Raw genomic sequence first — 20386 nt, 5'->3', positions numbered from 1 at the left:
TTCACCCCAAAACTTTAATTGACTCATAATTTATTCACTCTCAAGTGGTTCGAAACCTTCGTGAGTTTCTTCTTTCTGTTGAACACAAAAGAAGATGTGAAAAGGCTATTTTGAAGAATGTTGGAAACCTTTCACCTGTTGTTTTCAACATTTTTTTAACAACAAATTCAGAAGTATACCGTAACAGAAGAAAGAAACAAACATGTTTGTGACAAGTGAAGGCAAGAGAGAGTAAATAACAACAGGATTTTCAGTTACAATTCAAAGCTAACTTTTGAATTTTTGTCAGCAAAAATTTTCAATGATAACAAATTAAAATATAATAATAAAATAAGAATAATTCTATACATATTTTCTTATAGGCAGGTAAGAAGGTCACTGGTTCTAGTCCTGGCTGGGTCCGTTGGCATTTCTGTGTGGAGTTTGCATGTTCTCCCCATGTTGGCATGGGTTTTCTCTATGCTCTGGTTTCACAGTCCAAAGACATGTCCTATAGGTGAATTGAATAAGCTAAATTTGCATGATTGTATGTGTGTATATGAGTGTGTATGTTTTGCAGTACTGGGTTGCAGCTGAAAGGGCATCCGTTGTGTAAAACATATGCTGGATAAGTTGGCGGTTCATTCCGCTGTGGCGACCCCTGATGAATAAAGGGACTAAGCTGAAGGAAAGTGAATGCATGAAGAATTATATAAATATTTTCTTATATACATAATTACTATATACATATTATATACCTAATATTTAGTTTCATTTGAACATAAATATGTTACATTGAGTGGCAACATTATTTCATCCATGTTATTTCACTTTCATAAAAGTTCATTAAAACATTTAATTAGGCATTTTAGGTATAATATGCTATCTATCTATCTATCTATCTATCTATCTATCTATCTATCTGTCTGTCTGTCTGTCTGTCTGTCTGTCTGTCTGTCTGTCTGTCTGTCTGTCTGTCTGTCTGTCTGTCTGTCTGTCTGTCTGTCTGTCTGTCTGTCTGTCTGCCTGCCTGTCTGTCTGTCTGTCTATTTCATTTTATTTTAATTTTCAAATTTTATCTGTTTCATTTTATTGAAGAGATTTTCACACATGAGACGTCTCTGACCCAGACTTTACACCACAATATACTGTATATGACACAATAAAACACAGATATATACTTTGTCAACTGTTTTATTTGAAAGTACAAGGCAGTCAATAAGCACCAATGTACAATATTTTGTAGGCTGTAATGTGTTTTTTTCCACAAGTCAGATTTGTGTAGCTTATCAGACATCCGTGGAGTAAAACACATCTGCACTTGTGAGTAAACAACAACAACAACAACAACCGCAGTTATTGATTGGAGCACCATATGAAAAACAAATATTTCGCAGTAATGCAGTACACAGCTGAAATTGAATTTGGTTATGGTGACCCAATTCTAATATGAAAACTACTTTGAAAAGTTTTTGCTTCTGCTCACCAAGGCTGAATTTAGTTGATCAAAAATACAACAAAAAAGAAATAAAGTGAAATATTATTTCAATTTACAACAGTCCAAAAGACATGCGGGATGGGTCAATTAAATATACTAAATTAGCAGTATAGTGCATGTGTTAGTGCAAGAGTGTATGGGTGTTTCCCAGTATTGGGTTGCGGCTGGAAGGGCATCCACTGCATAAAACATATGCCAGAATAGTTGGCGGTTCATTCCGCTGTGAAAATGAATGAATGAATTTAATTGCGTGATTCATCATTATAACATCATTATTCCAGTGTTCAGTGTCAAATGATTCTTTACAAATTACTAATATTTGCAGATTTGGTGCTCAAGAAACATTTATTATGATTATTGTTGAAAACAGTTTTGCTGTCTCATATTTTGTGGATGTATATTTGTGTTAAGCATCATTTAAAAACAAGACAACAAAAAGTTAATTAACACTTTATTGATCAAACACACATTAAACTGATTTGAAATGTCTGCATTTTTTTCCTCCAGATAAATGCTTTTAATTTTGAACTTTCTATTCATCAAATAATCCTGAAGAGGAAAATGTATCACAGCTTCCACAAAATATGAAGCAGAAAATAAGCACCATTATCAACGACTAAGCACCAATAATAAATGATCATAACAGAGCAGCAAATCAACAAATCAACATATTAAATATTGTATTTTTGATCTAATAAAAGTTGCCTCCATGAGAAGAAGAGAGATATTTAACAAGACACTTATTTTGATGTTTAAATCAAAAATGAGGGGGAAAAAAAGCAAAACAACGAGTTCAGCAGCATAAAAACCACAGTTATAAGACTTTCTCCTGTATGGTTTTGGCTTTTGTTAGAGGTAGGAAATATTTAGCTTTGTATTTCTGTCAGTCCACATTAAGGACCTAAGAAAAGCACCAGATACTGTATGATCCAGTCTCTGCTTTAGACTGAAGAGAAAGGCTTGTCCAGTTGTGTTGGATTTGATAATGGGGTTCAGCTTAGGGTCAGCGATTACTGGGTACTACAGTCCCCAATAATGGATCCCACACCTAAATAATAATAATAAAAAAGAAGCACAATAAAACACTGCACATTTAAAAAAATCTAATGGAAAGAAACAACCAAAATACATATTTAATAGTATATATAATCACACTTTATTAATTAGTGTCTGTAACTTTTAATTACAGTATTTTTTCAGAGGCTATTTATCAACATTAGTTTTCTTCTGCACTTAGCCACAAATCACTACTTCAACAGCACTTACACACTGTGCGTCAGCTTTAAAGTTTTGTCCATATCTACAGTATTTTTGAAAGGTTTTTACAGAAAAAGTTGCCTGATTATATATGATTGCATATAATTATGTTTGGTTGTTTGTTTGTATACTTTATAGTCCCCTAAGGTGGACATTTTTTGTGAACTCATAAGCATTTCAGCATTGCCCGATACAGTAAAGCATTAAACACATGCACATAAAACACATACATACACATTACTGATTAGTGTTCAACAGTCTGATTGATACTGGAATAAAAGAATGTAAAGAAATTGTTGATAAAAATGTATACAGTTTGCCGTCTTCTGTTGAACTAAAGCAGATTGTTGGAAACAAACAGCCATTTACTTTCATAGTATTTTATAATCCTGTGGATCTTTTTTTTTTTTTGTTCCTACTAAAGGTTTTTTTGAAGCAATCTTCAGAATATCATGTTTTGCGATGAATAAAAGAAATTTATTTTTGAGTAAACTACATCTTTTTCTAAAGATTTATTTTTTGCCTTTATTTGATAGGAAGTTTTGAGACAGGAAGCGAAGTTGGAGAGAGAGGGAAGGTGTAGGGAAATGTCCTCGAGCCGGGATTCGAACTCGGGACACCCTGACGTGAAACTGCATCATATGTCGGCGCGCTAACCACTATATTGCACCAACTAAACTACATTTTTTAATTCTAGAAACAAATTTGAAAATGTAACATTTTATGAATTATGGCAGTAAATAAATCTCATCTAAAATCTTTTGATTTTAAATATGTAAACACAATTTTTTAGCAAACTACCACCAATATTCATATTTTGTGCTAGAATTATATGCAAAGTAGCAGATATTTAATTAATTAATACATCATTTGCGTGTTTAACTTCTTCACTATCATCGCCCCGATAATGACAAACTATATATCGTTGGAAAGGTCTACGTCTTCTGAATACATATTTAACCAATGTTTTGTTATGTAGGAAGAGATCGAGGAAAAGTAAGATATCACAACACATTTACTGTCACACTACAACCTGTGGGACCATCCTATTTCTTTTTTTCAATTTTTTACACAATTGCATTATGTTAGACAAAAACAGTAAAGTAATCATTGTCAATGAAGGACTGTGCTGAATACATGATGGATATTTTAGGGGTCCTTTGCCATAATGACAAAGCATCTAAACATTTTGACTTGCAGTGCTTACACAGTGCTAAAAGGACGAAGCATTTTGGGGGCACTGACTGTTTAAATGAGAAGGAAATTTAGTTTTGACACATGAACTGTTTTGGGAAAGGTTTGAGCTTTTGCAAGTGAGCCATATAGTGTTTTGCTAAACTGTAACAATTTTGCCAAATGATCTTAGAATTTTGAGAATGTAATTTCAAACCAATAGAGGAAAACTGTAATTTGTGACAAGTGTACTCATCAGAGTTATAATGCATTACATTGCTACAGTACAGCAATCCAAAGTAACACTTGTTTAGATGTTACTTTAGAGACTACATTTAAATCAAATACCACCAAACCGCCTACTGGCTACTTTAAAAATACTGTCAAAAGTATGAATGAATATGGTTCATATTCCTCAAAACATAAAGAAATGCGGTCACCAACAGAAACTGGATGTCATCTGGTGGTCATGTTTGGTACTGCAGCCAAACAAAATTTGACAGCAATTTTTTTTTTTAGAAATTTCAAATTTGGGATATATTTAGCTTTGATTTACTGTTAAATTTAGGCTAAAACTGGTTTTGTATAATTCATTTGTAATATAATAAAATGTACATTTATCGTTTTATTATTTTCATAAACTTGAAGGCACATAACGCTTATTTTGTTTAACTTTTTGAACTTTTTTTAGCCTTACTCTGACAAGTGTCTTTTTAAAAATGAGACCAAGCTTAAATCTAAACAAGACATTTAAAGTGAATGTCATTTTCATGTCTATGTTAAAATAGTGGGGTCGACATTTAAATAACGTTAAATATAAATGTTTGCAATTCTCATTGCATTCAATTGTCTTTGGAAATACGGTGATACATATATGATTTTTTTTTACACTTTATGCACCTGCAGTGTCTTGCCAAATGAATAACATCCAACAGTAAATCTCCACTCACCAGTCTCACCCCAAATGCTTATGTTGATGTTTCTCATAGTTCACTGCATTGTTTGAGTTACTTCCTGATGAAGAAAGAATCATTTCATTGTGAGTCTAATGTCAGATTTAATCTTTCCCTCCCAGCCCTAGAAAGACCATATGAAAAGGTGATCGTACCAACCTGTATAATCCTTATAATCTTTGAAGGACTTGTGTCTCAGACTTCGTCCATCTAAAAAGAATATATTTACATTTAAAACATATTAATGACACAATCTGCTGATCTGAAGTGAATATAAACTTGTTAATAGTATCTAGTGAATGATAGATACACTACACTTAATGTGTAGTATGATAGATGCACTTAATAGTGTATAAGTGAGTGAATGGATGTACAGTAAGAATGAAGTCAGACCTGAGTTTCCCCTCTGTTTGATGCACTGTCCTCGGTTTGGGATGCCAGCGGAGGGGTTTCCTGGGTTGATGATGTGGCACTCGTATCCGGTGGGACAGAGCAAAGGCTCATCTCCATCCTCAGTGGTGCTGCAGGCTTCAGCTACACATAAAGACAAAGAAGTGCTTCATGAACAAACAACATATCAGGGCGTCACGGTGGCCCAGTGGGTAGCATGATCGCCTTACAGCAAGAAGGTCAATGGTTCGAGGCCCAGCTGGGTCAGTTGGCATTTCTGTGGGGAGTTTGCATGTTCTCCCCGTGTTCGCATGGGTTTCCCTCACAAGTCCATAGTGTGTGAGGGAGTGTGTATGAGTGTTTCCCAGTGTTGGGTTGCAGCTGGAAGGGCATCCACTACCTAAAACATATGCTGTATAAGTTGGCAGTTCATTCCGCTGTGGCAATTCCTGATTAATAAAGGGACTGAGGTGAAAAGAAAAAGAAACGAATGAACATCAATATCAGATAAAATATAAATAATTGATAAACAGATGCAAAAACTGCATAAAAATAAATTATAAACAAATAGAACAATTTAAACAACAATTTTATACTCAGATAAATGCATACATGTACACACATATACAGTACAGTACAAGCACATAGTACTTGCTTACATACATAGATTCATGTGTTCTGGGTAGTAATAACAGTAATCCTCCTGCAGATGGCAGTGTTGCTGCTAGAAATGGTCATAAATGCCATTGTATAGGAATACATGATTTTACATTTACATACATGATGTCAGGATATATCCTGACCAATACAATAGAATGTGTCACAGAAAAATAAGTTATTAAAATATATTTATATAGTTTAACATATTACAAAACATTTCATAAAAATAGAAATATGCTATTTGCTTACCTGAAAAAAAAGGCAGTCAAAAATAGATTTAGATAATATAAAAATTATATTTCTATATAGTTTGATATTCAAACGAATTGTAATATAATACCAAATACATATAATTATATAATATGAAACATAATTTTAGAGATTTTTAAAATAAAATAAAAAATTATAATATAATTGTGTTTTAGGAATTCTTATGTAATTATTAAACAATTTTTTTATTCAGAGAAAGATGTTTTATTTTATACATTTATATAATATTTATTACATTACTTTTACAGTTATTATATTTATTTTTACAGTTACATTTTGATTTGTATTTATTTAAACGATTTTAAAATAAATACAAAATGTAAAATAAAATGTCTTAAAATAAATAACATTTAAATTTTTATAAATCTTTCACAAACCCCCTGAATTCTCAAACATTCACAAACCCCAGTGTGTCTAACCCTTATGTATTTATTTATATATATATATATATTATTAGCCCCTCTTTGATTTTTTTTCTTGTTTTAAATATTTCCAAAAAAATGATGTTTAACAGAGCAAGGACATTTTCACAGTATGTCTGAAAATATTTTTTCTTTCGGAGAAAGTCTTATTTGTTTTATTTCGGCAAGAATAAAAGCAGTTTTTCATTTTAATAAATCCATTTTAAGGTCAAAATTATTTGGCCCTTTAAGCTATATATTTTTTTGATATTCTACAGAACAAACCATCATTATACAATAACTTGCCTAATTACCCTAACCTGCCTAGTTAACCTATAACCTAGTTAAGCCTTTAAAAATCACTTTAAGCTGTATAAAAGTGTCTTGAAAAATATCTAGCAAAATATAATGTACTGTTATCATGGCAAAGATAAAATAAATCCATTATTAGAAATGAGTTATTAAAACTGTTATAATTAGAAATGTGTTGAAAAAATCTTTTCTCCATTAAACAAAAATTGGGGAAAAAATATACAGGGGGGCTATTAATTACGATTTCAACTATATATATATATATATATATATATATATATATATATATATATATATATATATATATATATATATATATATATATATATATATATATATATATATATTTTTTTTTTTTTTTGCTGTTTTTGAAAATTTTATTTATTATTTTCCCCTGACATATAAATTTGGGCTACTAATTTTTAAACCAGTATTGTAAATTATTTTGTTAAAATAGCTCCCGATTTGGCTTAAGTATACAAACTAGTCTAATGTATATGCACAAATTGAATATTGTAAAGCATCCTATAGAGAATGTTAATTTAAATGAGAGATTTGTGGGGGGTCCTTATTTATGCTGAGGACTGTATATTTTAGGGCTTAGTCCCTTTATTAATCAGAGGTCGCCACAGCGAAATTAACCACCAACTTATTCAGCACATGTTTTATCCAGCTGCAACCCATCACTGGGAAACATCCATACTCATTCACACACATGCATTACGGCCATTTTAGCTCACCCAATTCACCTTTAGCTCATATCTTTAGACTTTTGGGGGAAACCGGAGGAAACCCACGCAAACAAGGGGAGAACAAGCAAACTCCACACAGAAACACCAACTGATTTAGCCGAGACTCGAACCAGCGACCTTCTTGCTGTAAGGCGATTGTCCTACCCACTGCGCCACCGTGCTGTCCACTGTATATTTATATTATATTAGAAATTAGATTTTAAAAAATGATCCTTTCACTCCCTTAATCAAATAAAATTCAATGCGGTGTCAAACCTGAGTAAGATCCAGCAACAAATAATAGTGAGTCAGTGCCACACCTCCATGCATTAATTGATTGATTAATCAATACTCACCCTGCAGAACTTCCTCGGGCCCGTCTAAAAGCCAGCCATTCCCTCCCAACCACCGCGGCTTGGGTTGCACCAACCAGTCCAGCACTAAGCATAGACAAATCAATACACAATACCAGCAAGGCCAAAAGTTCTCATGATTCAGCCTGTACACATTCTGCTCAGAAACTCACAGTAAAATCCATATCGCACTGTAATTCTAAAGCAGATGTGTGTTGTGTCTATTGATTAGTGAGCAGATGTGTGTGTTTTCTCACCGGGCGGAGGTTGAACAGACTCCAGGCAGGCGTAGATGCAGCCGTTGTAGCAGCAGCGTTTGTGTCTCTCACATTCAGAATCGGATCGACAGCCAGGCACCTCACAGGCTCGCTCAGGCAGCATTTGCGGTGGCGGAGGACAGCGGTCGTTCTTCTGGTGCTGAGGGGTCTGAGGGTGGTTCGGGTACTCATAGTCCTGAGAGACAGAAAGACAACAAAGTGCATGTAAGAAATGTTTTGAAAAAAGAAAAAATTATATATATATATATATATATATATATATATTTACACCATTATCAAGACACTGATGTGGGGCAGCGCTCAAATGAATGAATGAACAAATGAGTATGAAAGAATGAGTGAGTGACTGAGTGAATAAATTAGTGAGCAAGTGAGTAATCAGTCTGTGACTTAATGAACAAGTGAATGAATTCATTCATTCATTTTCTTTTCGGCTTAGTCCCTTTATTAATCCGGGGCGCCACAGCGGAATGAACCGACAACTTATCCAGCAAGTCTTTACGCAGCGGATGCCCTTCCAGCCGCAACCCATCTCTGGGAAATGAATGAATTCATAAATAAATTAATGCATTAGTGAGTGAGTGAACCAATGATCATACAAATTAGCAAGCGATTAGTAATAGTCAGTAGCCAAATGAATGAGTGTGTAAATGAACTAAGGAATAAATGAGAGAGTGAGTGAGTGAATGAATGATTGAACGAATTAGTGAGTCATTAGTCACTGACCTAATAAACTAGTGAATGAGTAAATGAATGTTTAAATACACCCGCAGGAAACCCACGGCAACACGGGGAGAACATGCAAACTCCACACAGAATTGCTAAATGGCCCAGCTGGGACTTGAACCAGCAACCTTCTTGCTGTGAGGTGACAGTGCTAACCACTGAGCCACTGTGTTGCCAGAAAATGAACAAATTATGTAAATATATAAACGTATATATAATGAATATACTATATAAATGAATGAATGAGACCTAATGGATGAATGAATACATACATAAGTAGAAATGAAATACTGTAAATAAGTGAATTATAAAAAATTCTATTGGATTGTATTCTAATTTTTCCCAGAGATTGGTTGTGGCTGGAAGGGCATCCGCTGTGTAAAAACTTGCTAGATAAGTTGGCGGTTCATTCCGCTGTGGCGACCTCAGATTAATAAAGGGACTAAGCCGACAAGAAAATGAATGAATGTATTCTAATTCTAATTCTATTCTATTTTATCTATTATTGGAGAGCAAAAATTACATAACATAACAGGCCTTCTTTTCAGAAACATAATACTTATAATGGAGATGCAGTTTTTATCCAAGTCTTGGCCTTCCTACTCTAGTTTTCTTCCTCCCATGGGTTTCTCAATGGGCTCATAGATCTGTCTGAGCCAGGGTTCAGTTTACACTAGAGGTACTGTTTAGGGGTGCTCTGCTCTCTCAGACAGTCCTCCTCCATTCTTTCATTTTTGTAGTTCAACACCACTTCCACTTATCTTCTTACCCTGGCAAAGTAAACTAAACTCCTGCTGAAACTCCAGACCAGAGCTGGCGAGCATGCAGACTCGTATGGGCTGGTGTTCAGCACTTCATTGTTCTCCGCAGAGGCTTTTATTACACCTCAAGTTGAAATGTGGCTGTGATTTTGTTTGCTAATTAATTTATGGGTTTGTGAACTGCATGCATCTTAAAAACTCAGCATGGTTGCTTGGCAAGGTCAGAGCTTTGCTTTCGATCAAACTGCTAAAATGAAAGCAAATGTTTGGCAGGAGCCTGTTGTGGTTGTTTTTGTAATTGGGTTAGAATAGATTTTATTGTCTTTTTTACTAGAACAAAATGCAGTTACAGCACCAACCAAAAAATTGGGTGTCAGTACAATTTTATTTTACTCTCAGTGTTGCACGATGCTTCAGAAATTAATACGTTATGCAGATATGCTAAAAAAACGTACATACCAGTGCCTTAACAACCATGCAAATACTCTAACAACCCTCCACTATAGCAGTGTTTCTCAACCACGTTTCTGGAGGACCACCAGCTCTGCTTATTTTACATGTCTCCTTAACCAATTCAGATCATCAGCAGAGACTGAAACCCCTGTAATGGGTGTGAAAGACAAAGGAGATATCCAATACATGCAGTGTTGGTGGTCCTCCAAGAACGTGAATGAGAAACACTGCACTATAGCAATACAGAAAACTAACAAGCAATACAGGAAACTCAACTGCCCAGGAATCACATAGCAACATTTTAGCATGTCATGATTTTGCCAAATACATAGCAATCCTATAGATGAACATCCATGTTGATCCTGGAACATCATTATTGTTAGAAAATGTAATCCATACCTATTCCTTACCCCTAAACCCAACCATAATTGATTCCCCAAACTCAGAGGGAAATAATAGTTGGATAACAATCATATAAAAGTGCATAAACCTAACCGTAAGCCTAACTTAACATAAAAAGTAAACATATCCCTTAATTCTGATTGGCTTATTGAAACAAAATAGCAACACTACTACCATTACATTTTTACAACTGCCTAGTACCACCTTAGCAATTCTAAAGAACACTAGCCACCACACAGCAATGCCTTTGCATGTAAAGTGTGTATGTATATACCGTGTCTGTGTGTGTGTGTGGAGTGTATATGTTTTTACAACAACAGTTCTATCTCGTTCTTGAATCTGATTGGCTGAAAGCCGTGTGATATTCTGCAAATAACAGCACTCGTCCTGCCTCTTAACCCTTCACCCTCATGTATTACTCTGCCAACATAGAGCGACAAGCAGAGGGCACTCTACAGTTTGACAAATATTGCAGCTGTTGGACAACATAATTTATTTTTGATCTTTTTTTAGTCGTGAATGTAGTTGTTTGGATTGCAACTTTTCAGTTTATTAATAAGGATAGTGCCTATTTTAAAATATTTATAATTTCTGAGAGACAGCACGTCGGCGGCCATTAGCCTGTCTTTAAGCAAAGACAGTTGACAATGTTCATCCACAAGATGGTGACAGAGACCTCATAATAAGCCCTAAGAGAAAAACCGTGTAAATTCAAACTACAGCTGATCAAGTCATTGTTGAACAGGTAAATGACTTTCAACCTTCTCATTTGTATGTTTAGTGTTGTATTTATACCATAGTGATATTGTGACCTCCCATTTGTAACAGAGAAATACTGGGAAAGCTCTGTAGAATGATGGCATTTTAGCCTTATAATCTTAAAATGTGAACAAAATCAGCTGTTTTGTCATCAGTTTAGACATTACGCTAGAGAATCATTCAAATACTAGCTCTAAAGTGACGTTGGTGAATTAGTAACTGTTTCTGCTGTTCTGACATCAACTGCAGATGAGAAGGAATGGTGGAAGAAAGTAGTTCCTTTTACAAAAGTGTTTTGAAACTTTTTTTTTATACACGTTTTATACACGTTTATATAGTCGAACAGTTGTATGAACGCAATATCGCAATCATACCAGTGAGATATGGCTGTATGTCATCACTGGTGAGACACAAACGCACACCTCCCACTAGTGCCAATATACAGCTATATCGCACTGCTACGAGTGTGATACTGCGCTTATACAACAGTTCGACAGCATAATCGTGTGTATAAAAAAGAAAATCAAACTACATATATATATATATATATATATATATATATATATATATATATATATGTGTGTGTGTGTGTGTGTGTGTGCATGTATGCATTTATCATTTATGTATATTTGTTTATTTTTACGCCATACTGATATACTGATATTGTTTCTTAATATTTGTTTGTTGTGAGTTGCATATTAAGTAGGAAAAGTACTATACAAATACAATTTATTATTATTAGCAACAACACAGAAAGCTGAACAAACATCCTAGTGACCATACAGAAACCTCTGCAAACGGCCTAGCAATACCCTAGCAACCACATACAAAGACCTTGGCAAACACCCAGAAAATCAGACCAATTCCCTGGCTTAGGCTTTCAGCTCAGCCCACACTCATCACAGCTGACCAATCACAGATCTTGCATTAGTCATCCGCTTAAGTTGCAGCGTATGACGAAGTGAATACGCAAAGACTACAGAAGCAAGCCATCACCCAAGCTACGCATGCTGTGTTACAATACAAATAGGATCCGGCTGCTTTTGATTATTTAACAAACAGATAATATTTTCCCAAGTGAGTCTGGATGAAGCAGAGAGGATGTGGTGGTGTGCTCTTCCTGTCTGGAAGAGGTCCCATGATGATGTGCTGTATACATCTTTCTGCTTATCTCTTTCAGATATCCGGCTCCTTCTTTTCAAGATATCAGTGCCTTACACAACCGCTTGTACTGGGCTTCATATTTGATCAGAAAACAAAGCTGCTTTCTACACCTTAATGCAACTTTTATAAAGTTTTAACACAAATAAAAATTGAACAATGGTTCATACAACAATCATTCAGTTTTTAAGAATGTGGACCCACAATACGCTTGATTTTACTTATTTACTTACTTATTGGTTTTCCGTTCTTTTCTGATGAAAAATGTATGCAACACTAACAAAGAGCAGCCTATTATTTTAAAGTACAAATTGAATCAAAACTAACCACATGATTTAGTTAGCTCACATTGCTAGTTTTTTGGTGAACAGTTCATCAGGGAAAGTCATTAAGAAAAAAAATGGTTTGCCCTTGTAATCTAAAATTCAAATCTGAAAATGCGCTTCCTGTTTGTTTTCAGTTCAAATCTCAGATAACATCTTACGATATTGGGCGTGGCTATCATATTTAACCATGTCCCTCCAACTGTCAGTGTAGTGATTTGAGTTTAAATCTCATTGAGATGAACGAATCTTTTTTTCTAGTCATTTCGTTCAATTTGCCAAAATAATATTGAAATGTTACGAGTTGCTTTCAAACTCATCTACAACTACACCAAACATTGATCACACTACAAACAAGCAGGGCTTAATTTTACTGATCCCCCTTCTCAATCTACTCCCCGTCTGCTGTTCACTTTCACTTTCTTCCGCGACTCCCCAACTCATTACTTCATCCGTGACACCCCCGCCCGCTTACTATTATCCGTGACACACCCCAACCCCTCCCCCCATGTCCAGAAAGGACATTCTATATACAGTTTAATATCCCCTCCCCCGCGCACCCATTCCAAACCTTCTTAGCGTTCGTACACTACAGGAGAGCAATACCATCTCAGGGAAGCCCAACTGATCCTCTCCAGCCGACTTCCACCCACATGCATTTCTAGGTATGAGTATGACTCTGCCTTTTTCCCCTATTCCCCCTCCTATTACTTTAGGAGCTCCGTCACTACCCTTCTCCCCCTTTTCATTTCCTTTAACTTTTCCCTCCAAATTTGAACTATCCCATACTTTTTTTTACTTCCATTCACCACAGCTCTGAGCCCGCCCGAGTTTTAGTTCCTGCAGCAGCGACGCTCTAAACGAGTTCATATACAAATACACTTCCAAAAAACACTATAGTCACCCTGAGCTTATTAAGGCATCCTGGGGAGTTCCCGAGATCTACCTGAGCTCAAACTCTCTTCTCGCCTTGCAAACGAGAGGGAGCCCCAGGCTCGAGGATCTTATGAGCTCAGGGCTCTCTCTCTCTCGCTTTATAAACAATCATCAGATAGGTTTGAACTCTTGAAACAGAAATGGTGTGGAAAAGAAGGTGTCTGTTAGGATGCAATAACTCTCCCAAAACCCTTTTCCTGATATTTCTGCATGAAATGTCTACTTTACTACATCCAATTTACTTACAGTAGTAAAAACAAGCCACGCCCACTGTTTTCTCATTTAATCTTCTTTTTGAACTGCTGCATGATATATAAAAAATGGTTGCAGCCTCCGCTTTATGTGGACTTTACTATTATTGCTGCCAAATTACAGTTCAAGGAGTCACAAAACATCATATTCAAACTGCAACTCTGCCCCACTGCAGCTCGACATCCTTCAGGTTCACTGGGTTGAGGCCCCTGTTAGTGTGGACAATAAGATTTGAACTAAATACATGTTGACACACTTAGCACACTGTAGTGTGGTCTTCCAAGAGATCATTAAGATAATTACAAGAGGAAAACTAAATAGCCTCCTTTCCCCTCTCTCTCTCTCCACCAGTTCCACCAGTGTGCCGTGATTTAAGTCTAGACGTCTGCAAGTTCATTTCCTGCAGAGTTCTGGGTATTTACAGCTTCTCAGGTGCTTTAGAGGCTCGATTGGGTCTGAGGTGAATGTAGTGAGCGGGTTTGTGGATGATCGACAGATCTAAGGATTGGAACAGAAGGCTTGATTAGGGGCAGGGTAAGGGTCACTTGCTTCAGTGTTTCACCTCTTTTCCTGGTAAACTCTTCCCCCCTGTGTTGTTCATGATTACAGTAAAACTTTCAGTAGAACATGTGATGTTGCCTATTTTTGACTACCTCAATACTGACTTAATACTGATTGAATTAAATCCATTAATGATTTATTAATTACTTAATTAAACATGTACACATAGGCATCACCTATATGCTATAAAACTGCAGGTTAACTATGTTTATATATAATAACTTTAACTGTTAAAAGCTATTAGTTACTAGTTAATTAGTTAAAGTCCTTAGTTACTAATTAATTAATGGTAACTAAAAACCTTTTCGAATTTGTTGTAATGCAATAATGTGCACCTTTTTCCAAAGCTGCTATTGTGAAAGTGCTATACAAATCAACTTGAATTGAATTCGATCAAATTAGCGGCATTACTTTACTTCCCCTACATTGTTAAAATGAATGATGATGCAAACAATTTCACCAGGATTTTGCATATAACTGCTAAACAAATCTAATTTTAATCATTAGCATCGCAGACAACTGCCTAACAGCCACTGAAAACACCCTAACAACTGCATATCAACACTCTTGTAACTGCCAACCAACCGCGCAATAGCAGCAACAGGACAATCCACATAGCAACTCACTGACAAAAACAGAGCCAAGTTTTAGCATTGCCAGCCCTATCATTTTCTTGAGAAATATGAGGTCGAGTGAGTTTAAATATTACCATTTCAGAGAGCATTTAAACAGTCTTCTCAGCTGACTGGGATTAAACTCATTCACTACACAACACATGACTGTGCACAACTGCATCAGCCTGAACTCATGCTGGGCATTATAGAGTGGAGTTCATGTTCTAAAAAGTTAATGCAGTTCATTTAAACAGGTTGCTAGTCAAATAAGTGATTTAATTGCTGTGAGTTTCTGTGTCTTAAATCTACCCCCTTGGTCCACTCTATACACAACACCTTAATTTTTTAGATTTTGACTGTAATATAATAATGTGCACCTTTTGTCAAGCTGCTTTGGAACAATACCTATTGTGAAAAGCACTTTACAAAAGAACTTGAATTGAAAACCCCATAAAAAGAGCTAATGTGTACTGTGTAATGTCAGAGTTGTGAAATGTTCTGCCACAGTTTTTTTTTAAAACCACAAATGCTTTTGATGGATAAACAGTTCATGGTTTGCAGTCACGAGAGAGCTGAGAGCCAGTTGGACCAGGCTGGCTTTTGGACCGTTTCAGGCCCACCCAGGAAATCCAGCTCAGCAGAATGCTGGCTCAAACCCACCTCCTCTCTCCCTCAAACAATACCATGCGGCAAAACCCTGAAAGTGTGGCACAGCTCACCTACTTCTGACTCATGATAGTGCTGTATTTCTTAGAGAGGTCACACCAGTGCAATAATCTCAATTACCCTCAATGTGAACCTAATTATGATTCATTGCTATAGCACTGTAGCCATCAGTTCACACCAATGAGTCCAGAGAAACAGAGAGAGAGAGAGAGAGAGTGAGAGAGAAATGACAGCTGGGGAAGACAGAGCACAACAGTAAGCTTCTGGAAGTAAAAACTGCATTCATTTTCCCCAGGAGAAACTAATTTCTTTTCATTTTTTTGATGAAGCTATGTGTGTGTTAATTTAATAATTTTATTTTAATAAACACGTTTAAAAATACATAAAAAAACGACATGACCCATACTTATATCAAATACATGAATTTCCATCAATCACAGTGAACATGGTGCTCCATAAAAGATCTTTAGCTTGGAAATATCTGTGGGTTATTTCCCCAAAAACGCCTGACTCTATCTACTCTAAGGTATTTTGCAAAATATGTTATTGTTCAGATAAATTCTCATATTTGACATTTGACAAATTCTTAGGCCCATCAAAAGATTTTTGATGCAAATCTCCATCCATCAATCAGGGAACTGAAACCTGGCCGGGAATTGATGACACAAGATAAAAGTAAGAAGATTCATACTGTGGATTGGCCAAGTCAAAGTCCAATTTAATCAAATTTTTGTATTTAGACCTAGAGCGTGGCATATGTCCCTTCAAGCTTTTGAAACTGGTTTAGTTCTTCAAGAAGAAGTCAGCAAAAAAAACAAAAAAAAAAACAAGTTAATGTGAGAAACTGCTCAGTGGTTACAGAAAATGTTGTATTGATGGATGCAAAATAAAGGCACCATAAGCTGCTAAATAAATGGACTCATACTGTATACATATATACATTTATAGATTTTGTAAGGTAAACCACTTTGTTGGATAAATAATGACAATATCATTTGGAAAGTCTGCTTTACGAATTGGGTGGTGTGGTATAGGTGAATTGGGTAAGCTAAATTGGCCGCAGTGTACAGTATGTGTGTGATTGAGTGTGTATGGATGTTTCCCAGTGATGGGTTGCAGCTGGAAGGACATCCGCTGTGTAAAACATGTGCTGGACAAGTTGATGGTTCATTCCGCTGTGGCGACCCCAGATTAATAAAGTGACTAAGCCAAAAAGAAAATGAATGAATGAATGTTATTGTTCAGATAAATTTTCATATTTGACATTGTGCTATTCTCTAAACAGATTTAGTCTTTCTAGTGTTTATGCAGCGTCTTTTGCATACAATTATGTGATGAATTGTGCTAAAACAGAAAAAAATCATCAAAAGATATTAAGATTAATGTAAATATTTATAATTTAATGTTATTAATATCAATTTAATGTAAAAATGTATGTTGATAATGAAAAAAGCTATATATCTCGTTTAAATATATATATATATATATATATATATATATATATATATATATATATATATATATATATATATATATATATATATATATATATATATATATATTATGGGGGGATTAAGCAGATATGCCTGTCATAACACCAGTTGGAAAAATAAGGGACTTTTAAAGGTTAAAAAAATGAGGAACAAGTGGATGCACTTTTCTGTAAAACAGAGCTATTAAGATGATACTTTGGGTATTGGCCATTTTCTGTGGCTTGTTGTGAATGGATTCATTTGTAAATCTTTTCAATCTTGAATTACACTACAGAACCGTAATCGGAAATGACCCTGGAATCTAGTCAGCTGGGAAGGGATATCCATCCGCTGTAAATTCCTTCTTGCCATCCCTTGTTAATTCTTATCAATCCAACCTACACTTATCAGGACTAATGAGCAGAAGCCCAGAAACTTCTCTCTCAAAAACCCTCACACACACACACACACACACACACACACACACACACACACACACACACACACACACACACACACACACACACACACACACACACACACACACACACACACACACACACACATTACACTGTCTGAGTATTCAACTGTAACCACAGCAACTCTGCTGGAGTCAGAGACACTATCCAGTATCCAGTACTCTTTTTTTTCACTCTAATGGCCCTAAAACCCCTTATAGGCTCACAGATGCCATGCTCTGTTAGCACTTTACTAACAGAGACACGGCTCTGCCAAATTCCTAATGAAATGTACATCACATCTTTTAATAACGTTCAACCTGATACAAAATACTGGGATATTGGTGTTGGACTGGGGTGTTGCTCAAAAAAAAGTTTTCTTTCTTTCTTTCTTTCTTTCTTTCTTTCTTTCTTTCTTTCTCTCTTTCTTTCTTTCTTTCTTCCTTCCTTCCTTCCTTCCTTCCTTCCTCTGTTTTGAGTTAACCCATGGCATTTCTATCTGATGTGTTCCCAATGATCTGCTTGTATTCAGCAAGCACATCTGCAAGGTAAGCCTTAAAATGATTTCCAAATAAATAATACTTTGAAGTCAATCTTAAATGTAACTGAAAGTCAATGTAAGAACATGGCTGGTGTAATATGCTCAGATTTTCTAATTCTAGTCAGATTTTTTTCATATAAATATAAATTTCATATCACAGTTTTACAGAACACACTTTTTTTTGTTGTTGGTGTAATGCCATATATTTGACAGAACTTGATTATCTGATGTTTGAAAGCTGATAGCAGAAAATTAGGTTTATCAAGTATTTCCTCACTGACTCATCATCTCTCCTTTCTGCTGTGTACAAAATAATAAGGTGTCCATCTACAGGACCCCGTAACCTTTAGTCAAAATACAATCAAGACTTGAAGAATAAATACAAAACTGTCAATTTACATCTACTGTAGAAATAGTCCTCAGTAGGTAACAGTACTGCGTAATATCATTGCGCCTGCTGCAGCCATGGGACAGCGAAGTTCCTTCATTATTATGCCTGAATGATAGTTATGTTCCTAGTCCTATTGGCCTAGAAATTATCAACCTTTCATTTTTGTCTGTCTTAGCACACAATGTAACTAAAAGAGTCAAGCTTTAAATTAGAAAAATAAAACAAAACTCGTTTTTTTGATTTGTTTTGAGCGAGATGCTAATAATTGATTCCAATTTAATAATTAATGCTAAGCTAAGCTAAAAGTGGTCCTGCCAGTCCCAAAGATTGGCTGGGAAAGCCAAACCTAAGTCCACCTCCAAATGACTCCAGCTACATCCCTCTATCCGCTTGTTAAGTCGTGACAAATCTGTGATGTATGGAATACTGTTTCCGGGTACAAGCCCCTACTCATTTTGTTATATTATTAATATATTAATAATATAAAATAAAATATTTTTATGACCACTTTTTAGTAATATCACACATTAAAGTGAATTTTATAGATAATCATGGTGTACACATTAGTCTCTGGACTTGCTCCATCACAGACACTAATAATTTTAACAATTTATAAAAAATGTATCACTTTCTGGCCATCTGATATTAGGCAAGGGCGTATTTATTACGATTTTTCGAAAGTTTTACATTGCTTTTGTAAATGTTAATTATTACCATTTGTTGAGTGTTTGATATATACAGTTTGATATAACACTTGGACCTGAAAGCCGATTAACATGACGTCACACTTAACAAGCAGATTGTGAGACAAATCATCTACATTGTAAAAAAACTTCTGTATATTGACATGCTTTGCTTATTTTGAGATTCATGTTTTCCCCCACTTATTTAGCATTATAAATTGCATTATGGGACCCCGATGATGGCTTTTGATGTCGAAAGCTTGAAAAATGGACTTTTATTGACATTTTTAATAGTTGAAAAAAATATATTCTTTGGGTTGGTGTTGGTAACAATCAATAAGGTAATAAACTGCCAGTACATTTTCTGTTATTTAACTATCTATATATTATTTCTTAAACAATATGTTGTCTCAGACTACTAAAATGTCAATAAAAGTCACACTGTTAAAACTGCAGTGTTAAATTTTCAACATCAAAAGTGCACAGAGCAGAGATAAAACTCCAATAATGCAGTTCACAACCGTAAACAAACAGAAATCACCTGTTAATCACAAAATATGAAACCTGTTAAGTAACAGACATTTTTTTTACTGTGTACACTTGAATGGCATTTAATATTACCACAACTCTGCATAGAAGTGGACACCTAACAAAACTATTGTCAAAAAGCACCAGAAAATTAATAAAGGAGGTAAAGGAAACCACATCATTTCTAGAGAGCTGCAGACCTCTCTGTCAGGATCTGGGGTAAATGTTCATGTCTACAATCAGATGAAAACAGAACGGACATGACATATACTGTACGGGAGGGTTGCTCTGCTCTGCTGGGAGCATTTGCTCTCAAAAACGAACAAAGCTGCCAACTTTGTCAGTGAGCATTTGGACATGAGGCCTTCTGGAAGTCCATTCTCTGGACAGATGAGTCTAAAATATATTTATTTGGTCATAATCAAAACCGGCATGTTTGGAGAG

At 35.3% G+C, this 20386-nt stretch overlaps 1 protein-coding gene across 3 annotated transcripts in view; it reads right to left on the bottom strand.

Annotated features, from left to right (window-relative positions):
• Positions 1–1159: 1159 nt before the first annotated feature.
• Positions 1160–20386, bottom strand: part of wfdc1 (WAP four-disulfide core domain 1) — a 36424-nt gene continuing 17197 nt past the window's right edge. For all 3 annotated transcript variants that reach the window (XM_073929232.1, XM_021467666.3, NM_001100000.1), the window contains 6 exons: positions 8235–8430; positions 7981–8064; positions 5254–5394; positions 5020–5070; positions 4858–4921; positions 1160–2525 (listed from right to left, as the gene is read on the bottom strand). In XM_073929232.1, coding sequence (XP_073785333.1) covers positions 4863–4921; positions 5020–5070; positions 5254–5394; positions 7981–8064; positions 8235–8430 — 531 coding nt within the window. In that variant the 3' untranslated portion in view covers positions 1160–2525; positions 4858–4862. The remainder of the gene's footprint in view (positions 2526–4857; positions 4922–5019; positions 5071–5253; positions 5395–7980; positions 8065–8234; positions 8431–20386) is intronic.

This window comes from Danio rerio, chromosome 18 (assembly GCF_049306965.1).
Source record: "Danio rerio strain Tuebingen ecotype United States chromosome 18, GRCz12tu, whole genome shotgun sequence".
NCBI lineage: Eukaryota > Metazoa > Chordata > Actinopteri > Cypriniformes > Danionidae > Danio > Danio rerio.
Note: the sequence above shows the minus strand (reverse complement) of the source record. Positions and strands in the feature narration are given on the sequence as shown.